Here is an 18,907-nt window from a genome sequence, read left to right as displayed (position 1 = left end):
ACAGTCTATACAAATTGTTCCCTGAGTTTCCCTTCAGCGCACTCAAAAAGTTCCTTTTTATACCTTGACACCTGTATTTTTGGCTCTAAAGTGCAAAACAACCCGTAAAAAGCTGTCCAAATGTCTGTCTTTGTTCACAACTCACTCTGTAGAAAGAAATAACTTGTGTTGTTAAAGTTCATGGCTTCTATCCTGCCTGTCACAGTCTGTTCTTCCTCATTTTCATCCTCTTCTTGCATGTCACTTGGCGGGCATTCCTCGTAAAGCTGGGGGAGAAAGGTCGTCACAGTCTCCTCCTTTGTGGCTGCTGGGGCAAGGGGTGAAGGTGGAGACAAGTCACCACACCAGGTGATGACATGAAGTTTGTGGAGCTTAGACACAAATTTGTCCTTGTGTCTGAAATAAAACAAAAATCACAACAAATAAAATGAGAACATGTTGCCTGATTTTACTGCCTGAGCTGTGATTTCTAACAAGTACTTGAATTTACTGGCTATATTTAATTTAAATTGGATTGGACATTGTTTACATATAAAAATAAATCAGATTTCACAGATTTCAATACCTGAAAATGTAGATTGCAAAGATGGCTGATAAAAAGGCAAAAGAAACAGAAATCCAAAGCACATAATGTGGTATCTTGCCTGGAGCATCTGAGTTGAGACACGAGTCATTTTCAAAACCTGTGGCAAAAAGAGGAGAAAACTGTGAGAAATATTTAAACATGTATAATCTTCACAGCACGGTGGTATAGTGGGTGTTGGAACCATGTCTCCTGTGGCCTGTCTTGTTGTTGATTCTCAGTTTTTATGGTTGAGACATGGTTTCCTGTTCAAACCCAGTGAGACAGAGAGGAGCTTCAGCACTAACTGTGGCAGTCTCTCTCTCCTACGCTACCTTCAAGGCAGTCATCATCCGGTAAACCAGAGCCCAAGTCTTCCAGGGTGGACAAATCAACCTGCAAGATAAAAAGAAACAAAACAAGACAAAATGATCAACAATGAAGGACAATTAGAGCAAAACAAAGTAGAAATGAGGCTTTATTAACAGTTCAAACTCTCACCATCGTGGTCGTAGAATAGTCAGTCTCTACAACTTCAGCTGAGGAGACACAAGAGCATAAACAAATCAAAAACACACTCTAGATCCTCAACTGGTGGGTCATGACCACAAAGTGGGTCTCAGACCTGTATTCAGTGGGTCACAGGTCTTTGCCTGGGCAACAAAATATAGTAAGAGAAAAAAAAAGCAACTTTCTCATTGTTGTGTCAGTTTTATGGTTAATGCTTGAATAAGTGACTGAATCATTTTCACAAGACATTGTTACGCTTTTAATGTGTCCTATATATTTTGAGTGTTTTTTTTAAAACTAATTGTCCGTAGTTGGGCTTTTTTATTTCATATTTGCATTAGAGAACTGCTGACTTTGTTAAAAAAAAGGCTGAAGGGGGGACTTCCGGGAACGCCATCATGGCCGCAGCTTAAAAGGCGAGCTCCTCGACCCAGATCTTTGTAAGCCCGATTAATTTGATAATTTTTCAACGAAAAGTCCGAAATATAACATTTAAAAAGGGGCATTTACTATGACTAGAGGGAAATACGGCAGAAAGTCTCAAAAACCCGAGTTAGACGACAGAGAGGTCGACGGTAACGAAGCGGTAGCTTTGAAGCTAGCTGACTCAGCTAAAGAAGTAACAGAGGACCCGGAGCTGAATGTAAAGACTCAAACCGCAGAGCCCCGTTCCGACTTTAACATGGCAAATTTGGAAACGATTCTCCAGGAACTGCGAGATTTCCGTAAAGAAAACTCTGAAGCTCTAAAAGGAATTAAGGAGGAGATTAAAGTAGCTAACAGCCGCATTGATAAAGCAGAGAACCGGATAGAAGAAACGGAGGAGCGATTGCAGCACATTGAGGAGGCTGCAATGGAGCTTCTGGAGCTACAGAAACGGTTCGAAACACGGTTGGTGGATCAGGAGGGACGTTCAAGGAGGGAGAATGTACGGATTCATGGACTCAAGGAGGGGGCGGAGGATGGCGCTGGATCGATGACGGAATTTGTGGAGAAACTTCTGAGAGAGAAGCTGGAGCTGCCGCCATCTTTTCCCTTCCAGATAGAGAGAGCCCACCGGGCTCTGCCGCCGCGACCCTCCCCGGACTCACCACCGAGATCGATAGTGGTAAAGTTCATGAGCTTCAGGGTGAAAGAAGAGATCTTAAAGAAGGCATGGCAGAAGAAAGGATTCATGTATGAGGGGAAAAAAGTTTTTCTGGAGCATGACTATGCCCCGGAAGTGCTGAAGAAACGAAAGGAATACACAGAGGCGAAAAGAGTCCTGCGAGAGAAGAAAATACGGTTCCAGACGCCATTCCCGGCGAGACTGCGGGTTTTCTATGAGGGAGAGACTCGGATCTACAGCACGGCTGAGGAGGCGACCAAAGACATGGCGGAACGAGGGCTGCAGGTGGCGGTGACCAGACCGGAGGAGAACAGCTTGGAGAAGATCAGACGCCTGACATGGAAGACCATCGGGGCCAAGAAAGGAGGACAGACACCGAGAGAGACAATAGAAAGATACAAACAACGATTGCAAGGTTTTAGGAGAAGTCAGGATGAGATTTAAGGATCACTGCCTTTTAAAATAAGGTATTTAAGATATTTGTTTTTTGGATGGGTCTATTCAAGTTGGAGGGGAAATATAACCCGGGGCGTAGGGAATAATGAATCGGGTCAAGATAACGGAATTATTATTTTTTATTACGGATTTCCTGAAGGAGTTTTTTTTTTTTTTTTCATTAGGGTCGGGGCATCCTCCCTTTTGTGTGTGTGGACATTAGGGTGGTGGTGCAAGCATGAACAAAGCTAACTGCAATAAGAAGGGCCCACTCCCTCTGGTAGGGAGAGGAATTCCCTTTTGGCAGGCTTTCCATCACGGCTTACAAAGGGTCAAAGTTCAGACCCCACTCTTGGAAGTTCTTTGGTTAGACACTAGTTCACCAGTGGAAGTTTTGAAAATGTTCAGTTGTGTGTGCATTATTACTTTGTTTATCTGTAGCTTAAGGGTCCTTCAAGGTGCAGAAAAGGTGGAAAATAAGGAATCGCAAGGAGTAAATGACAACACAGAAAAAGGTATTAAAGTTGGCCTCTTTTAATGTGAACGGGATGCTCAACCCAGTTAAAAGATCTAAAGTATTAGGTAAAATGAAAAGGGAGGGGGTGGGAGTGGCACTGCTGCAGGAGACGCACCTGACAGCGAAGGAACATGAGAAGCTAAAGAGAAATGGTTATAGTCAAGTATTTTACTCATCTTATAAATCAGGCCGTAGGAGAGGAGTCGCAATCCTTATATCGGGAAAATCTGTATTTGAAAAGTTGTCAGAAACAATAGACAAAGAAGGGAGATACGTGCTGATAAAAGGGAGATTAGAAGGAGAACTGGTTACTATCCTGAACATGTATGCTCCCCCAGGCTCTGAATGGTCCTTTTATAGAAAGATGTTTGATTTAATGGCAACTGAGGGAGAAGGCATTATAATATGTGGTGGAGATTTAAACCTCAGGTTGAACCCACAACTAGATTGTTCGGATGGTGGGAAGCAAAAATCTGTAATTAGCAAAAAATTTAAAGAGTTAATGGCAGAACTGGGAATAATGGATGTCTGGAGGGAGCTAAATCCATCAGGCAGAAATTACACATACTTCTCACCACCTCACTCAGTTTATTCAAGAATCGACTATTTCTTTATGTATGATAAGGATCGATACAGAGTGGAAAATTGTGACATTGGAGTAAGGGATGTATCAGATCATAGTCCAGTATATATCACCCTGGAAGTGTCAACAGAAACAAAAACAACAATGTGGAGACTAAATGCAGGCTTATTACAGGGGAATATGAAGGAAGAACTTGCGAAAGAAATTGATATATATGTAAAGGAAAATAATAATGGGGCGGTATCCCCAGCTACGCTGTGGGATGCATGCAAAGCAGTACTTCGTGGGAAGCTAATTGCCAAATCAGCATATTTAAAAAGGCAAAAGCAGGGTAAACTTAGAGAATTACAATTGGAATTAAAAGACTTAGAAAAACAACACAAAAACTTCTCTCTGGATGAAAAAAGATCTCAAGAAATTAAAAGAATACAAACGGAGATAAACTGCATTTTGGAAGATGAAATAAAAAAAAACCTTCTGTACACAAAACAAAGGTATTACGAAGGAGGAGGTAAATCAGCTAAATTACTAGCTTATAGAATGAAAAAGCAAGTGGCAAATAATAATATTTTCAAAATTAGGGACTCCTCTAACTTGATCAAATATAAGACAGAAGAGATTCAGAATTGTTTTGAAAACTATTATAAAAAATTATATTCACAAGCAGAAATTAATAATGATAATCAAATACAGACATTATTGGAATCTCTGAATTTACCAAGAATAACGGAAGATCAAAATCGTATATTAACAAAGGAGATTACAGAAGAAGAAATAGACTCAGAAATTTCAAGATTGAAAACCAACAAGGCTCCGGGGACAGATGGTTACCCGTCGGAATTTTATAAATTGCTAAGAAAACCGTTGATCCCCTTGCTAAAAAATACGTTTAATTGGGTCTTAAAAGAGGGAGAGACACCAAGGTCATGGAGGGAAGCTTTTATTGCGGTTATTCCAAAGGAAAGAAAAGATCAATTAGACTGTGCCAACTATAGACCAGTTAGCGTCCTAAATTTAGACTATAGAATATTTACAGCAATTATGGCTAGACGACTAGAGGTAATTCTGCCGGACATAATTGATTTAGACCAAACAGGATTTATAAAGAAAAGACAGACAAAGGATAATATTAGGCGCACATTGCTGGTAATGCAAAAGATTATTAAAACAAGAACAGAAGCGGTAATATTGGGATTAGACGCAGAAAAAGCTTTTGACTCGGTCAGGTGGGACTTCCTATATAAGGTGGTAGAACAATTTGGTTTTAACAAAACATTTATCAAAATTATTCAAGCACTATATTACCAACCCACAGCTAGGGTCAAAATTAATGGGAGCCTTTCAGAAACATTTAGATTACATCGAGGATGCCGCCAAGGCTGCTCAATTAGCCCACTGCTGTTTGCAATATATTTAGAACCTTTAAGCCAATGGATAAAACAAAACGGAAATATAAAGGGTATATGTATGGACGGAGGGGAACAAAAGATAGCATTATTTGCAGATGATGTTTTAATTTACCTATCTCAACCAGGCACGTCACTTCCAGCACTAATTAGTATAATGGATGAATTTGGGCTGATGTCAGGTTACAAATTAAACACAAAAAAGACCCAGGTTCTTTCTTTCAACTATTCACCTGACCAATTCATTAAAAACACATTTAGTTGGGATTGGCAGTCAAATTCTCTGAAATACCTCGGAGTGTTTCTGTCCCATGACTTATCTGAACTAAAATCTTTAAACTTTAGCCCCTTGGTGTCGAGAATAAAGTCAGATATGGGAAGGTGGAGTCTAATCCCCTTTACAAGCTTAGTGTCAAGAGTAGAAATGATTAAAACAAATGTGTTGCCAAGGTTACTGTATTTATTTACATCTCTCCCAGTTGAGGTGACGGATAAAGAATTTGCAGAATGGGATAAAATTATATCGAGATTCATTTGGCAAGGAAGGAAACCACGGGTCAGATTCAGAACTTTGCAGTTATCGAAGGATAAGGGGGGGCTAGCCTTACCCTGTCTGAAGAGCTACTATATTGCAGCACAGTTGAGTACTCTACTGAACATATGTAATCCATTATATTCTGCAAAATGGAAAGATATAGAATGCGCCATGTCACCCAAGATTCCTCTACAAGCCATAATAAATGATAACAAATTGAGAAAACACCTCAGGAAGGAATCAAATCCATGGCTAGGATTATCTCTTGACATATGGAATAAAATTATCGTTAAATATGGGTTGACAGAGCAGGGTAGAGTACTAAGGTGGATAGCTCATGACTCAGATTTTAAACCTAATGTAACAGACAAAACATTTAGTAAATGGGAAAAGGGTCCAAAGATAATCTGGGAGATGGTTAAGAAAAATACTATACAAAGCTTTGAAGAAATAAAGAACAAATATGAATTAAACAACAAGGATTTCTACAGGTACTTACAATTGAGGCATTATACGGAGGAACTACTAAGAAGGGCAAATTTAATTGAGATTCAATCTGGTATAATTAAGATGTTTATTTCAGCATATGAATCAAATTTGGGAAAGAAAATAATTTCAAAACTGTATACAGAATTGGAAAATTTGAAGAAGAGTGATACAATATACATAAAAGCAAGATGGGAAAAAGATGCTAATTGTGGGCTCTCACAGGAGAACTGGGAGGAGATATGTGGGGAACAGTGGAAAACATCTTGTTCCCTTTCGTGGAGAGAGTTTGGATGGAAGAATATTGTAAGATATTTTAGTACACCAGCACAAAGAAAATATCAAGATACGAGATGCTGGAGGCAGTGTGGAAAAGACAGAGCAGGGCACTTCCATGTATTTTGGGATTGTGCCTTCATGGTACCCTATTGGCGGGATGTAAAGACTTGTATGGATAAGGTACTGGGGGTGAATATTCCACTTACATTTGAGGATCTGTACATGGGAAGAGGGATGGAAAGGATCACAAGAGCAGGCGATAGATATATGTATAGGGTTATGTTGGTAGCAAGCAAAAAAGCCATTACTAGGAAATGGCTGAAGGCAGAAGCTCCCAAGAGGGAAGATTGGGTTGACATAATGCATAATATTTATATTATGGAAAGGCTGACTTTTTCCATCAGATTAGAACCTGGAAAATTTAGGAATTATTGGGAAAATTGGCGGGGTTTTGTTTCATCCTGGAGATCAGACTTTATTGTTTAATAGTGTGGTTACAGGAACCCTTAGAGCTACAGGCTGCAAATAGTTTACGTACAGTTTTGTTCTGTTTTTTTTTGTTTTGTTTTTTTTTTCTTTTTTTTGTTGTTGTTGTTAACAAGGAAATGATTGGATATTATCTAGACTAGCAGAGTTGTTATGTCTGAGGCAGTTACAGATGTTATGTGCAGACTTTCTTGGATGATATGTATGGAACATCTGGAAAAAGAAAATATTGTAAAATCTGTATGTACACTTGTATGGAAAAATCATCAATAAAAATGTGCAAATTAAAAAAAAAAAAAAAAAAAGGCTGAAGTGTTTAGGTTGAAATTAAAATGCAGCCACTTGAGTGTAAGACAAAACACTTCCTCCTCTAGCATCATCACTTGCTGGCCAGTTTATCGTTACATCTCTTAGGTATTTTTTTGTCTTATTTTATTTTATTTTTGTACTGGAATATTATGTTCTATCTCAGGTTCTAACTGAACCATCTCGTCATTCAGTAAATTTGAGAAGTTGAAAGTTTGGGTTGACGGCTCATCGTTAAGGGGTGACGTGATGGTGGACCAGCTGAGAGCCACTGGTCCAGAAGGAAACATTACACAATATTTACCCAAAAATTCCAATGTGTGTCCTAGAGAGTTCATTTATAGTGTTAGTTCAGATTTTACTTAAGTGAGTTCCTACAGAACAGGTCTGAGTAATCAACATCTTACCTGAACATCAGATATTTAACAGTGATATCTGTTGTAGAGTGTTGGATCATTTGCATCGGATAGTTGTTTACCCCGAGGACTGGCCATGGTTGTTTACACTGAAAGCTGTGAGCTCGACTTTCAGCGTAAGGAATCAATTCGGTTGTTTGGAGTCACCATCAGAGAAATGTACTAGCGAGACTTTAAAAGGCAGAAACGTCACTTCATGAGTTCTGCCTGATCCAAACTGTGGCGTTGACAGCGGACTTATCTCAACTCCTCCTGGCATGTTTAATAAAAACAAAGATCTGTCTCTTCACTCCTCCCTTCCCCAAGGCCGTGGACATGAGACGGAACCTCAGCTGAGCTGATGAAAAATAACACCTCTTATCTGGACAATGGCTGGGGGGGGGGGGGGGGGGGTGTTCTGGACTATGCTACAACCTTCCCTTAAAATTCAATGTCTTCACTGCCTATATGTTCATGTATAACGTCTGTTTATGTTGCTTTGCTGTGGTAGGTTTTTTTGATGCCTCACTTCGTGCCCTGTCTAGAACACGAAGTGAGAGATCTTTTTTTTGTACCGTCTCTCCTCATGTTTTCTTCCCTTTTCTCATCTAAGTAAAATATTATTCTGAGGAAGAATAAGAGGGCCGTGCTAATCAGCAGCATCTTTGTGCACTACGTCCATCTTTCGGACGACTGTATGTACATGTTCTCGTTGTATCTCAGTGCAATGATAATAAAGCTTATTCTGATTCTGACTGGCCATGATTGTTTACACTGAGAATTGGCTGTGCTGGAACATAATGTGTGGGTTGTTGCAACACATTTGTGTGAAACATGTTCTGCAAAATGCTCTGTGTTAAACACAGAAGAAGTATCTGATGCAAAAAGAAACGTGAAGTAAAAATCCACAGTCCTCAGCGTTGGGTTTTGCTAAAACCACTACAAAATTAGTGCGTGAGAGTGTGTGTGTGTGTGTGTGTGTGTGTGTGTGGGGGGGGGGGGGTTGTTTTAGATTAAGGAAGTTTGCTTTTAACAGCTACAAACCACTATGTAACATTAGCTTGACACTCCGGAGAGAATCTCCTTGTGATTTTGCGATTCTGAGATTGATCTGACAGCGGTCCACTGCAGGAAAAGTCTACTACACAGAAACTCGCTCCAACAAATCTGAACTACCTCTAATAGTTAGATATAACTTCTTTTAAATAATTAGAAAAACAAAAGACTGGAAATGTTTATAGTGTGAGTCCTTATAAAGCTTTCACTCTGTTGAGATCATTTTTCTGTCATTGCTGTCAATCATTATTGTCAGATCAATTAGTTAGTTTTGTGAAGAGTTTGTAGGGGTGAGCTGCCATTTGATTTTCAAGACATTTTCTCCTGACTTTGTTTGCTTAGTTAAGGTAAGAGACGTGTATTTTGGTAAATTAATTTTTTTAGGTATGAGAAAAACAGTAGTGATAGTTTGTCTTGTTTGTTGTTTTGGCTTGGGCTCACCCTGAAGTTTGCTAAGACTCAAACTGGTCAACAATAATATGCACAATTGTAAATAAACTCACTGTTGAACACATATCCATTGACTCCGTGGCTGCTTGAGGGTTGCCCACATTTAGTTACAGGTGACTGGGTTTGCCCCAGGTTCTAACAGTTCTGCTTCGTCCTTTTCAGCTATTTTCTTGATCCTTTCAGCTTCTTGCTGCTAATTTGAGCGTTTTATTGTCCTTTGAGCTTTTTTCTGCTAAGTTCAGCATTTTTCTGCCTTTTCAGTAACTTTTTAGTGTTTCCTCTGCTAATTTGAGCCTTTATTTTTTTTAGCCTGTTTCTGCTAATTTCAACTTTTTAAAAACATTTTCAGCTACTTATTTTAATTTCAACATTTTCTTTTTTTGTTGCTGATTTCAGTCTTTTTTTTGCTAATTACAGATTATTTATTCAGCTTATTCTGCTCATTTCTGCAGATTTTCTTCTGCTTTCTGCTTTAATTTTCTTGCTTTCAGCTAATTCAACTGGCATTACCAGCAACAAAACCTTTTTAGCCTGGTTCCAATTTCTTCAGCAGCTTTCAGCAAAACTCATTTAGCAATCAACATTCACAATGCATTTTAGCAGGAAATGCAGTTTCTCCAGTTTAGCTAAGTTCTGTGAACCTTTAAAAAATATTAATATTGATATTATGGTATTGGCAGCACAATGGCTCAGTGGTTTACACTGTTGCGTCACAGCAAGAACGTCCTGCGTTCAATCCCCGGTTGGATCTGGGGTGGAGTTTGCATGTTCTTCTCATGCTTGCGTGGGTTTTCTCCAGGTACTCCAGTTTCCTCCCACTAGTCTGCCTTCAGGCCCAGGCCTCCCTTGCAAAAGAGATCTGTGATCTCAATGGGATTTGCTTGGTTAAATAAAAAGGTTAATCAATACAGATAGTACAGTTTATATCTCCAAATCCTGCAGTCACTTTTAGGACGGTCTTTGTACCTGTTTTTGATAGTTTATAAAATCCTGTAGATCATTTTGTCATAGAAAAATGAGACTCACTGATAAAATATTGACAGGCTCTTTGATATGTCCTCATTAGATGTAACAGAATTGCCCTGTTTGGTGCATATCTGTTCACAGTTCAATGTCGGGCCTTGCAGCCCACTAAGTCCTTCCACTTGTGACGAGACTAATAGTGTTGTTTGGTCTCACTGATAACTTTGTAATGAGCAGTTTCTGACAATCTGAGGCCAGACAGATTCTACCATCTGTTGTATCCCTGGGACAATCTGCTCGACATTTTAAATTTTTATTTTTTGTAATAAATTGTTAGATATCAACAAGCTGGGTTTTCCTGTCTCTTATATGCCATGACATATTCAACATATTATACTCCAATTAGCTTTTACAAGAGGCACAGCTGGTTTGAAAATAAACACTTGAATGCATTTGTTCAGAAATCATGATCCAAATGTTGACTCGACAGCCTTCAAATTATCTGCCTAAATGTAAACCAGAGTAGCGCCCACATGCTCTCTGCAGCTTGTTTTTACTTTTCTATTAAAATTAGACAGAAGTGACAGGAACTGAGGAAATAAAAACTTGGAACAACACAGAGCTGCAGCTCAAGCGTAGGAAGTTTCGACTACTTTTGACTCTCAACAACCCGGAGCATCAGGAGCCTTATGATCGAGTCCACTTTCTTATATCTGTTAAAGCAGTGGTTCCCAACCCTGGTCCTTGAGGAACACCATCCTGCATGTTTTAGCTGTTTCCCTGCTTTGACACACCTGATTTGAATGATTTGGTGATTAACAGGCTCCGGCAGAACTTGGGGAAGTAATCAAACCACTGAATCATGTGTGCTGAAGCAGGGAAACAGCTAAAACATGCAGGGTGGTGTTCCTCAGGGACCAGGGTTGGGAACCACTGTGAAGTTAGATTTGAAGGTATTTGTGTTTGTTTTAAATACAAGCTCAAAGGACATACATCATTCTACTTTTTTCCAAGCATAAAAAAAAAGAAAGTATTTTCCACTTAAAAAATGACCCCTGAACAAGGTTTTACTTTCCTTCTAAAATGTGAAATCATCAGCCATTTTTATAATTTAAAAATAAAGTAAAAAAAAAACCCATCAAGACACAAAGAAGACTATGTGTCCGGGACTCTGAATGTACGCTGTGCATGGTAATGTACATTTATTTATGGAGGAAGTGAAACAAGAAGCGATGCAGGTTACGGGTTATTTATGGCCACAGTTTCTTGGGAAAACCCACTTGTGCAAGAAGGAACCAGAAGTCAGGTTGTCAAAAATATAGTCTGCGTCCAAAGTGACATAAGTATATCAAGGAGTTAATAAATGATCTGATTTATCCACCAGGGCCCCTCTGAACTGGGAGGCACCTGTTCTTTATCCTAAAGTGACAGCTTGATTTAAACATGTGTGTGCATTAATATTTACCCGTCCAACTCCTGGCATAAAGCGGTGAACTCCACTCACTCCACTGACCGTCATATTCTTCTTTGAGTCGGAGCTGAATCAGATACTCCTCACCAGGCAGAGTGTTGGTGATAATGTATGAGCGCTGGCTTTTTATCTTATCTACCTGCAAGCATGCAGACACACAAAACAGTCTTTATTGAGCAGTGGCAGATGATTTAATAATTTCAGACCAGATTGTTTGACGGGCTAACCAACTTGTTCATGCGCTGATGTCAAAGGTCTGTATCTGAGCTCATAAATGAGGTCGTAGAAGTCATCCTGCCGCTTCCAGGAACGCGGTAAGTTCCAGGAGACCTTCAACCTTCTCTCGTGGCCCTCCTCTTGGTGGGCCGATATGTTTGATGGGGGGTCAGGCTTCACTAATAGAGGAGGAAGGAACAGCTTGAGCTGACCAGAAGCTCATTTTGAGTCAAACAGCTGAGCAGCGGAACATCCACTTACAAATATTCAGGGGCTTGAAAAATGACGGGGGGCTGGTGGCGTTGCCCAGGATGCTCGTAACGCACAGGGAGGCCACGTGAAGGGTTCTCTGCTCGTCTTCGTTGTGCTCCAGAGCGCACCAACACTGAGAGTGCTGGGAAGAGTACGAGCAGGGGACCTGCTCTGTTGTTTCACTGAGAGATGAAAGACAAAGACAAAAATACAAAAATGAATGAAGCCGCACAGAAAAATGAATAAGACGCAAAAACATACAGAAAGCAGTGAGCCACATTTAGTTGATTTGACAAAAAAAGGTACAAACTCTGTGTCGAGGAACTTCATTTTACAAAAATCAGTTTAAACTAAAGTACGGATAGATTTAAGGTCTGGATTAGGACCCAAAGAACAACAGCTCAGATACAAGCAACCGAAATGTGCTCCCTCTGCAGGGGGGCCGGAATCAGCTTTAGAGAAAGGGGGAGGAGCTTCATAATGTGGGGGGAGCTCGGAGGAGAGCCCTGCTCCTCTGCATCGAAAGGAGTCAGCTGAGGTGGTTCAAGCATCTGATTAGGATGGATGTTTTCTGGAGAAGTCCTGGTGCAGATCTAGAACTCAGAGAAAGGATTCTGCATCCTCTCTGGTCTGGGAATGCCTCAACTGGGGAGTGGGGGAGTCTGGGTTTCCCTCCAGGACCTGTTGCCTCTGTGACCCAATCATAGATGAACATAGATGGATGGAGGTAAACAAATATTAACTTTTAATGACAAAAGTTTTTTGCAGTAACATTTTTGAGGTAAAAACATTAAACATGATTAATTTTAGAGCTCATGTCCATTTATAAGGTAATTTTGTTTATTAGTTAATTGAAGACGTCTGAACTCCTCAAAACGTGCTGAAAAACAGAATGCATTTTTAACTACAACAAATTTAACTTTTTACAAAACATGAAAGGAATGAAAATCAAATGAGACTTTTAGTGTCTTCTAAATCTCAGTTTGTGTTTAAAATAATGTTAAAGTACCATATTTTTCTGACTTTAAGGCGCACTTAAAATCCTTTAATTTTCTCAAAAATCGACTGTGAGACTTATAATCAGGTGCACCTTATGTATTAACTCTGGTTGTGCTTACTGATCTCGAACCGATTTTATTGTGAATGAGTTGAATAAAGTTTGACTTATCTGACTGTTTTGCTTCACTTAATGCACCTTATAATCCGGTCTGAAAAATACAATAGCTCAAACAATGGGTTGGTTGTTTGAAGGAAACGCACACAGATTTGAGAAACATTTCACTTTATGATTTCGGCTGATGAACTGGACACCTTTGTCATTTTATTTGTTTAAATAGTTTCATGGGAGAGTTGAGTAGCCGGGTCCGTTTACCATTTACCAATTTTTATATGATCATTTATCATTTTTGGTTCCTACACAGCAGGCTGTGTATTTGGTCAACCGTGGTTCACAAGTACCTCTTGTACAGCTTAAAAAAATGTATATTTTGGAAGTGATTACACATGCTGTATCCTTACCCTTTTTTTAAAATCAGGTAACAGTCCGGATGCTTTAAGACGGGTTTCTGAGGCTTCCATTCACAGCGAATTTTACTGCTGGGTGACTTTTTGTAGCAGGACAGACTCGGACTCTCAGGAGGATCTGGGGTACAAAACACAAGCAATGGCTCAAAACTTTTCTTTACTCATAAAACTAGTGTTTTTTTTTTAAAGATGCATTTACTTTACCAAAGAGGCAGTGTTATGATGACAACAACTCATAAAGCTACTGAGCACAACTTTAGCTGTTTTCACTTTGTAACTTAAAAAAATCTTTGATTTACATGTGTTTACATTTGATTTTCATTTGATTCACATTGACAGTGAAATATATTAAAGATGAAAAACATTAGTTTGTACGTGCCCCCTGTCATCTTTAGAAACTGTGTTTAGAATACAAATGAAAAGTCTAACGCCTGAGCGTTAGACTAAGATCATCTTGAGTTGTAACCATTTCGGTCAAATCTTGACAATAACATGCACAATCTAAATGTATGGCTAGATGTTGCGCTCAGAGTATGTGTTGTGAATGACCCTCAGCAACTTCCACGTCAATTTGTAGATCAGCATTTGTCAATTCATCTGAGTTATAGCCATTATTGTGTTGGCTAATGTGGATTAACTGCGGTGGTCATTTTGAATTGGATCATCTCCAAACAACAATCAGTTATAGGTTTCCATCTGATAATTACTTTCTGAAAGTTTCATTAAAGTCCTTCCAGCGATTCATGAGAAGTTTTGCTAACAGACAAACATGACTCCAAATGCCATTTTAAACAAATATCTGCACAGTCTGTCAGTGATCAGGCTCAGCTGCTGGCACGTCAACTTTAAGGTCAATATCTGTAAAAGTGACTGAGTTGTCCTCAAAGAAGCAAGAAAAAAAAGCCAATAGTCCAGGGCTATTCAACTGAGTCGCTCAGGGGGCCACAGTTACTGAAAGCCAAGAGCTCAGGGGCCAGACATCCAGCAGTTATTGTCATTAAGTTAGTTTGTTTTATGGATTAAAATCTAGTTTTATTTAAAATGAAGCCACTGGTGGACCAACCTGAGTTCATCTGTGGGCCTGATTTGTCCCCGGGCCTCCAGTTGAATAGCTCTGAAATAGGCCATTTGATTGGATTTGAGCCCTTGGTACTGGCAGGCCCACCTTTAGCCACGCCCCCCCACTGAAACTCACCTGCAACAAAGACTTTGACAGCAAAGCTTTCTTCTCCTTGGCGATAACAAGCGTATTTCCCCGCGTCTGTCGGTCTCACCGAAGCAAGAGACAGAAAATCTTCATGACTGATAACTGGGTTTTGTCCCCAGTTCCTGTCTCGTTTCTTCTCTGGCAGTTTGTTCCACTTCCACTGATGTCTCGCCCTGATGCCTCTCGTTACCCTGCTCCCTTCTTCCTCATCTTCACGATCACCATCATCGTTCTCCTCCTCCCAGTCTGATCCACCTGTTGTGGTTCTGCTGACGGAGGTTGGGTGGACGGTGTCAGGAGAGACGGCGTGTCTTCCTGTGTCTGAGTGTCTGAGGTCTGAGCTCACGCCTGCCTCAGTGTTCTGCAGAGTTGAGGCCGGCCGTCTGCTTGGGACTCTTTGGGCTGGGGTTCTGACTGGAGCGGGCCTCTTTTTGTTGCAGATGGAGCTGGTCAGGATGACCTTTGCTTCGTTTACCTTCACATCGCCGTCGCAGGTCAGAACCAGCCTGCTACCAGAGGACACAACCAGCACACCTGGGGGAGGATCTGCACACAGAACCAAACAAACATTGTGGATACTGCAGGCTGTCCTCGCTTGTGAGTGCAAAGGTGTTTTGAGCGTGCTGTCTGGGACTTCTTCAGTCACTGTTGACTAGGCACAGCTCACATAGGATTCAATGTTGCATAACAAAAATTACCCACTCCTTTGAAACTTCCTCTTTTAATACGCATCTCGCCTACACAGTTTCTCTTCTACCCAAAGTTTAACCCCCTTCGTATCATTTCAATTTACATAAACAGTTCCCCTGATCTGCTTTGATTCTGCCCAGAACTCAAAAATCTGATTATAACTCAAAACAAACTTCAGATTTTTTTTATTTGCTCGTTCGTTCACTGCCTGCTTTCCAGACTTTAACTAATATCAGACAGACTTTGCCCATTAATTCAACAAACCTTTGGCCTGAACTGTGCAAATGACAGTATATAGATTGGTTTCAGTGTTTTCATTTTCAAATAGAATTTAGCTTAAGATGTATCTAAATAATTCAGAGTAATAAAAACTAAAAAGGTGCAGATTCTCTACTGCAAACTAAAGAAAGCTGTTGGCAAATTAAAACCGTGATAGAATGAGTTCAAATCAATAAACACAACCAGTTAAATACATGTTTTCCTTGAAATAAAACAAATTAACACTAAATAAAATAAAAACTATTACCAGGAACAACGTAAGACAAAACTGTAGATAATCTAAAATTGATTGATTTGGGTAAATGACTCAAAATGTCAATAATGCTAATAAAATCAGTTATATTAAGTTTTCTAACTCTTTAAATTCTTGCTACACGCTAATAAAACTGACTAATAAATGGTGCTCGAGTTTTATTCAGTTTTACTACAATTGAACATACTTTTTTTTCTAAATAAACTTGTTACCAAGATAAAAAAAAAAAAAACATCCTTAGAGGATGTAAAAGCATTCACCAATTTAATTTAGATGTATTCTCAGATCGCTCACCTTTTCTGGGACAGGTTCCCTCAAATATGCTGCAAATCGGCAGAATGCGCAGAACAAGAATCAGAAAAGGCAGAAAAATAACCATTTTTGCCGGCCGTCTTTCCTTTCAAAAGTTCCTCAAATCATCACTTTAAATCATCACTTGCACAGCAATAACAGCTGCAGAGTCTTCACTCTCGTTTGCACCTTCAAAAGCCGAAGAACGACTGAGTTCCACCGCAGACGAGATAATTAAAGCCAAGTTTCTCTGGCCGCAGCAGCCTGCTGTCCGTAAGACCCGTTATTGTGAAATCCCAGAGCTCTTCCCCCTGTTCAGCGCCGTTACACAGAGGAAATCCTCCTCAGCGTCGAAATAAAACCCCCTTAGAGCTGCTCTACCATTTTCTGTCTGTTCAGAATGTGTCATACACACGTGGACCATTATGTTTTCACAGGTATTTTGGAATCATATAATACAGCAAATGAAGGGATGTTGGCTGGAAATGTTCAAAAATGATATAAAAAGTAGTAGAAGGTGATAGTGCACATGATAAACTCAAAATATCCCTGAGGAGTTTTTGTGGTTAAACTTAGTGAAATTAAAAAAAAAATAATAATTTCTAAAGTTTTATTTGTCTCTTTCACCTCTCTTTCTGCCTCATTTGGCTGCTTTAAACTTTGACGGCTGCATGAACTCATATCTGCATTTGTAAAATATGTTATCCTTTTTGTAATTTATTTTTATTGTTCTATCCACAGATGCATGGCTCCACAAAGAGCTGATCTGAGCAAAATTTGTAAATCCTCAAGTTTTCCACAAATTTTGCAGAAATCAAATCAACATTTTTTTGATCTGAAGGATGTTTAACAGCAGATTCATATAGAAGGTGTATATGGTTAATTTACATAATATTTACTTAATCCCAACAAGGATCTGATTATGACTAATTTATGACTATTATTATTATGACTGATTATGATTATTTCTTCCCCTTTTCTTACCTAAGCAACAGGGGCAGTGCATCTTAGACGCTGCAGCCCCCTGTACACTTCTGTCCGTCTTTAGGACGGCTGTACGGAAAGTAATGTTGTTGTACTTCACTGTGCAAGGATAAAAGCATTCTGATTCTGGTTCTGATGACATTTGTAAGAAAATTAAACTTATATGTAAAACTAGAGAAATTGTGTCTCCTGTGAAATGCAGTGTGAATGCTTATTGCTGAAGAACTTGCTGAAAAACAGCTGAAATTAGCTAAAAAAAAACATGCTGAGCTGTAGCTGAAATGGAAGAACAAGCTTAACTTAAAGAAGAAAGCAGAAAGGACACATATTTGCTGAATTTGGTTTAAATAAGCAGAAATGAGCATAAAAATGAGTAAATTAGCTCAAAAAAGCTTAAATTACCCAGAAATAGCTGAAAAGTAGCTGAAACAGCAGAAAGAAACAAATTACCAGAAAGACCTGAAGAGAGCACAATTGTGGCCAATTAGGCTGAAAGAAGCAGAAATTAACACAAAAAAGTGGAAATGATCTGAAAACGCTGAAATTAGCAAAAATCAACTGAAAGGTAGCTAAAAAAGCAAAAAGAAACTTAAATTACCAGAAAGAAGTTGAGAAAGTATATTTTTGCTGAATTAGACTGAAAAACATTGAAACAAGTGTAAAAAAAAAAAAAAAAAGTGAGTTAGCTGGAAATTCTAAAATTAGTGTAAAACAGCTAAATCATAGCTGAAACTTGCAGAAATAAGCTGAAGGGAACATAACAAGCTGAACAAAAAAGGTTGAATCATGTCATCTGTTTAACAAAGTTTTAACAAAAAAAAACGAAGTCCAGATGACATGATTCAACCTTTTTTGTTGTTATATACCTGGATGGCTGAGAAAACAAACTTTGTGTTTTTGAAACCATTAGTGAAAAGGCCAGACTTCAGGGGTATCTGAGGCAGGCTTGAAACACAAGAGTCAGGGTGGCTTCTGGGTAATACCAGATGGCTAGGCCTCAGACTGACGAAGCCTCTTGGATGAGGGGCGAAACGTTTCTTTTTAACAAAAAAAACGAAGTCCAGATGACATGATTCAACCTTTTTTGTTGTTATATACCTGGATGACTGAGAAAACAAACTTTGTGTTTTTGATAACAAGCTGAAATTAACAGAAAGAAGTTAGAAGAAGCACAAACATGAAAGGAGCACAAAAGAGAGAGAGGAAAAAGCTGAAATTAGCGGGGGAATGGTGGTGCAGAGGCTAGAGAAGGTGGGCCTGTGATCGGAAGATCGCCGGCTCACGCCCCGGTACCGACAACATCAACAAAAAAAATGTGGGTGGGGTAGGTGAAGCACCCACACTTGCCCCCATCCTCATTCGCCCCACTCTGGGCCCATGAGCAAGGCCCTTAACCCCCATCTGCTCCCTAAACAGGTCTCTCTTGAAAATGAGTTCTCGTGGCTCAATGAGTCTACCTGGATAAATAAAGGCTAAATGAAAAAAAATTGCTGAAAAAAAGTTTAAATTTGCAAAGGAAGCTGAAAGAAGCTGAACCAGAACAGACTGTGAAAGGAGCAGTAAAAGGTTGTAAACAGATCTCAAGACCTGAAGGATGTAAAATGAGCTCAATTCATTTTCTATGAGAAAAAATGGCAGAAAAGGCTAAATATCTCAAAAAGCT

The 18,907-nt window shown here is 39.4% G+C and overlaps 1 protein-coding gene across 1 annotated transcript; it reads right to left on the bottom strand.

Moving 5' to 3' along the window:
• Positions 1-25: 25 nt before the first annotated feature.
• On the bottom strand, positions 26-16,365 carry il6r (interleukin 6 receptor). Its single transcript, XM_037676641.1, has 10 exons — positions 16,264-16,365; positions 14,736-15,293; positions 13,535-13,658; positions 12,026-12,198; positions 11,780-11,943; positions 11,543-11,687; positions 1,064-1,101; positions 871-958; positions 566-683; positions 26-396 (listed from the first exon to the last, which is right to left on the bottom strand). Exons 1-10 carry the CDS (start codon positions 16,346-16,348, stop codon positions 135-137), a joined length of 1,755 nt encoding a protein of 584 aa, XP_037532569.1. The 5' UTR covers positions 16,349-16,365; the 3' UTR covers positions 26-134.
• Positions 16,366-18,907: the final 2,542 nt, after the last annotated feature.

This window comes from Nematolebias whitei, chromosome 5, assembly GCF_014905685.2.
Source record: "Nematolebias whitei isolate Nwh7 chromosome 5, NemWhi1, whole genome shotgun sequence".
Taxonomy (NCBI): domain Eukaryota; kingdom Metazoa; phylum Chordata; class Actinopteri; order Cyprinodontiformes; family Rivulidae; genus Nematolebias; species Nematolebias whitei.
The sequence above is the reverse complement of the archived record's forward strand: the minus strand, read 5'-3'. Positions and strand labels throughout refer to the sequence as shown.

Coding starts and splice junctions, on each gene's coding strand:
- il6r (XM_037676641.1), bottom strand. CDS start 16,348: ATGGTTATTTTTCTGCCTTTTCTGATTCTTGTTCTGCGCATTCTGCCG. Junction 1,102..11,542: donor TTATGCCAGGAGTTGGACGG/GTAAATATTAAT, acceptor GTGTCTCCTCAG/CTGAAGTTGTAGAGACTGAC. Junction 684..870: donor AGGAGAGAGAGACTGCCACA/GTTAGTGCTGAA, acceptor TTTTTGCCACAG/GTTTTGAAAATGACTCGTGT.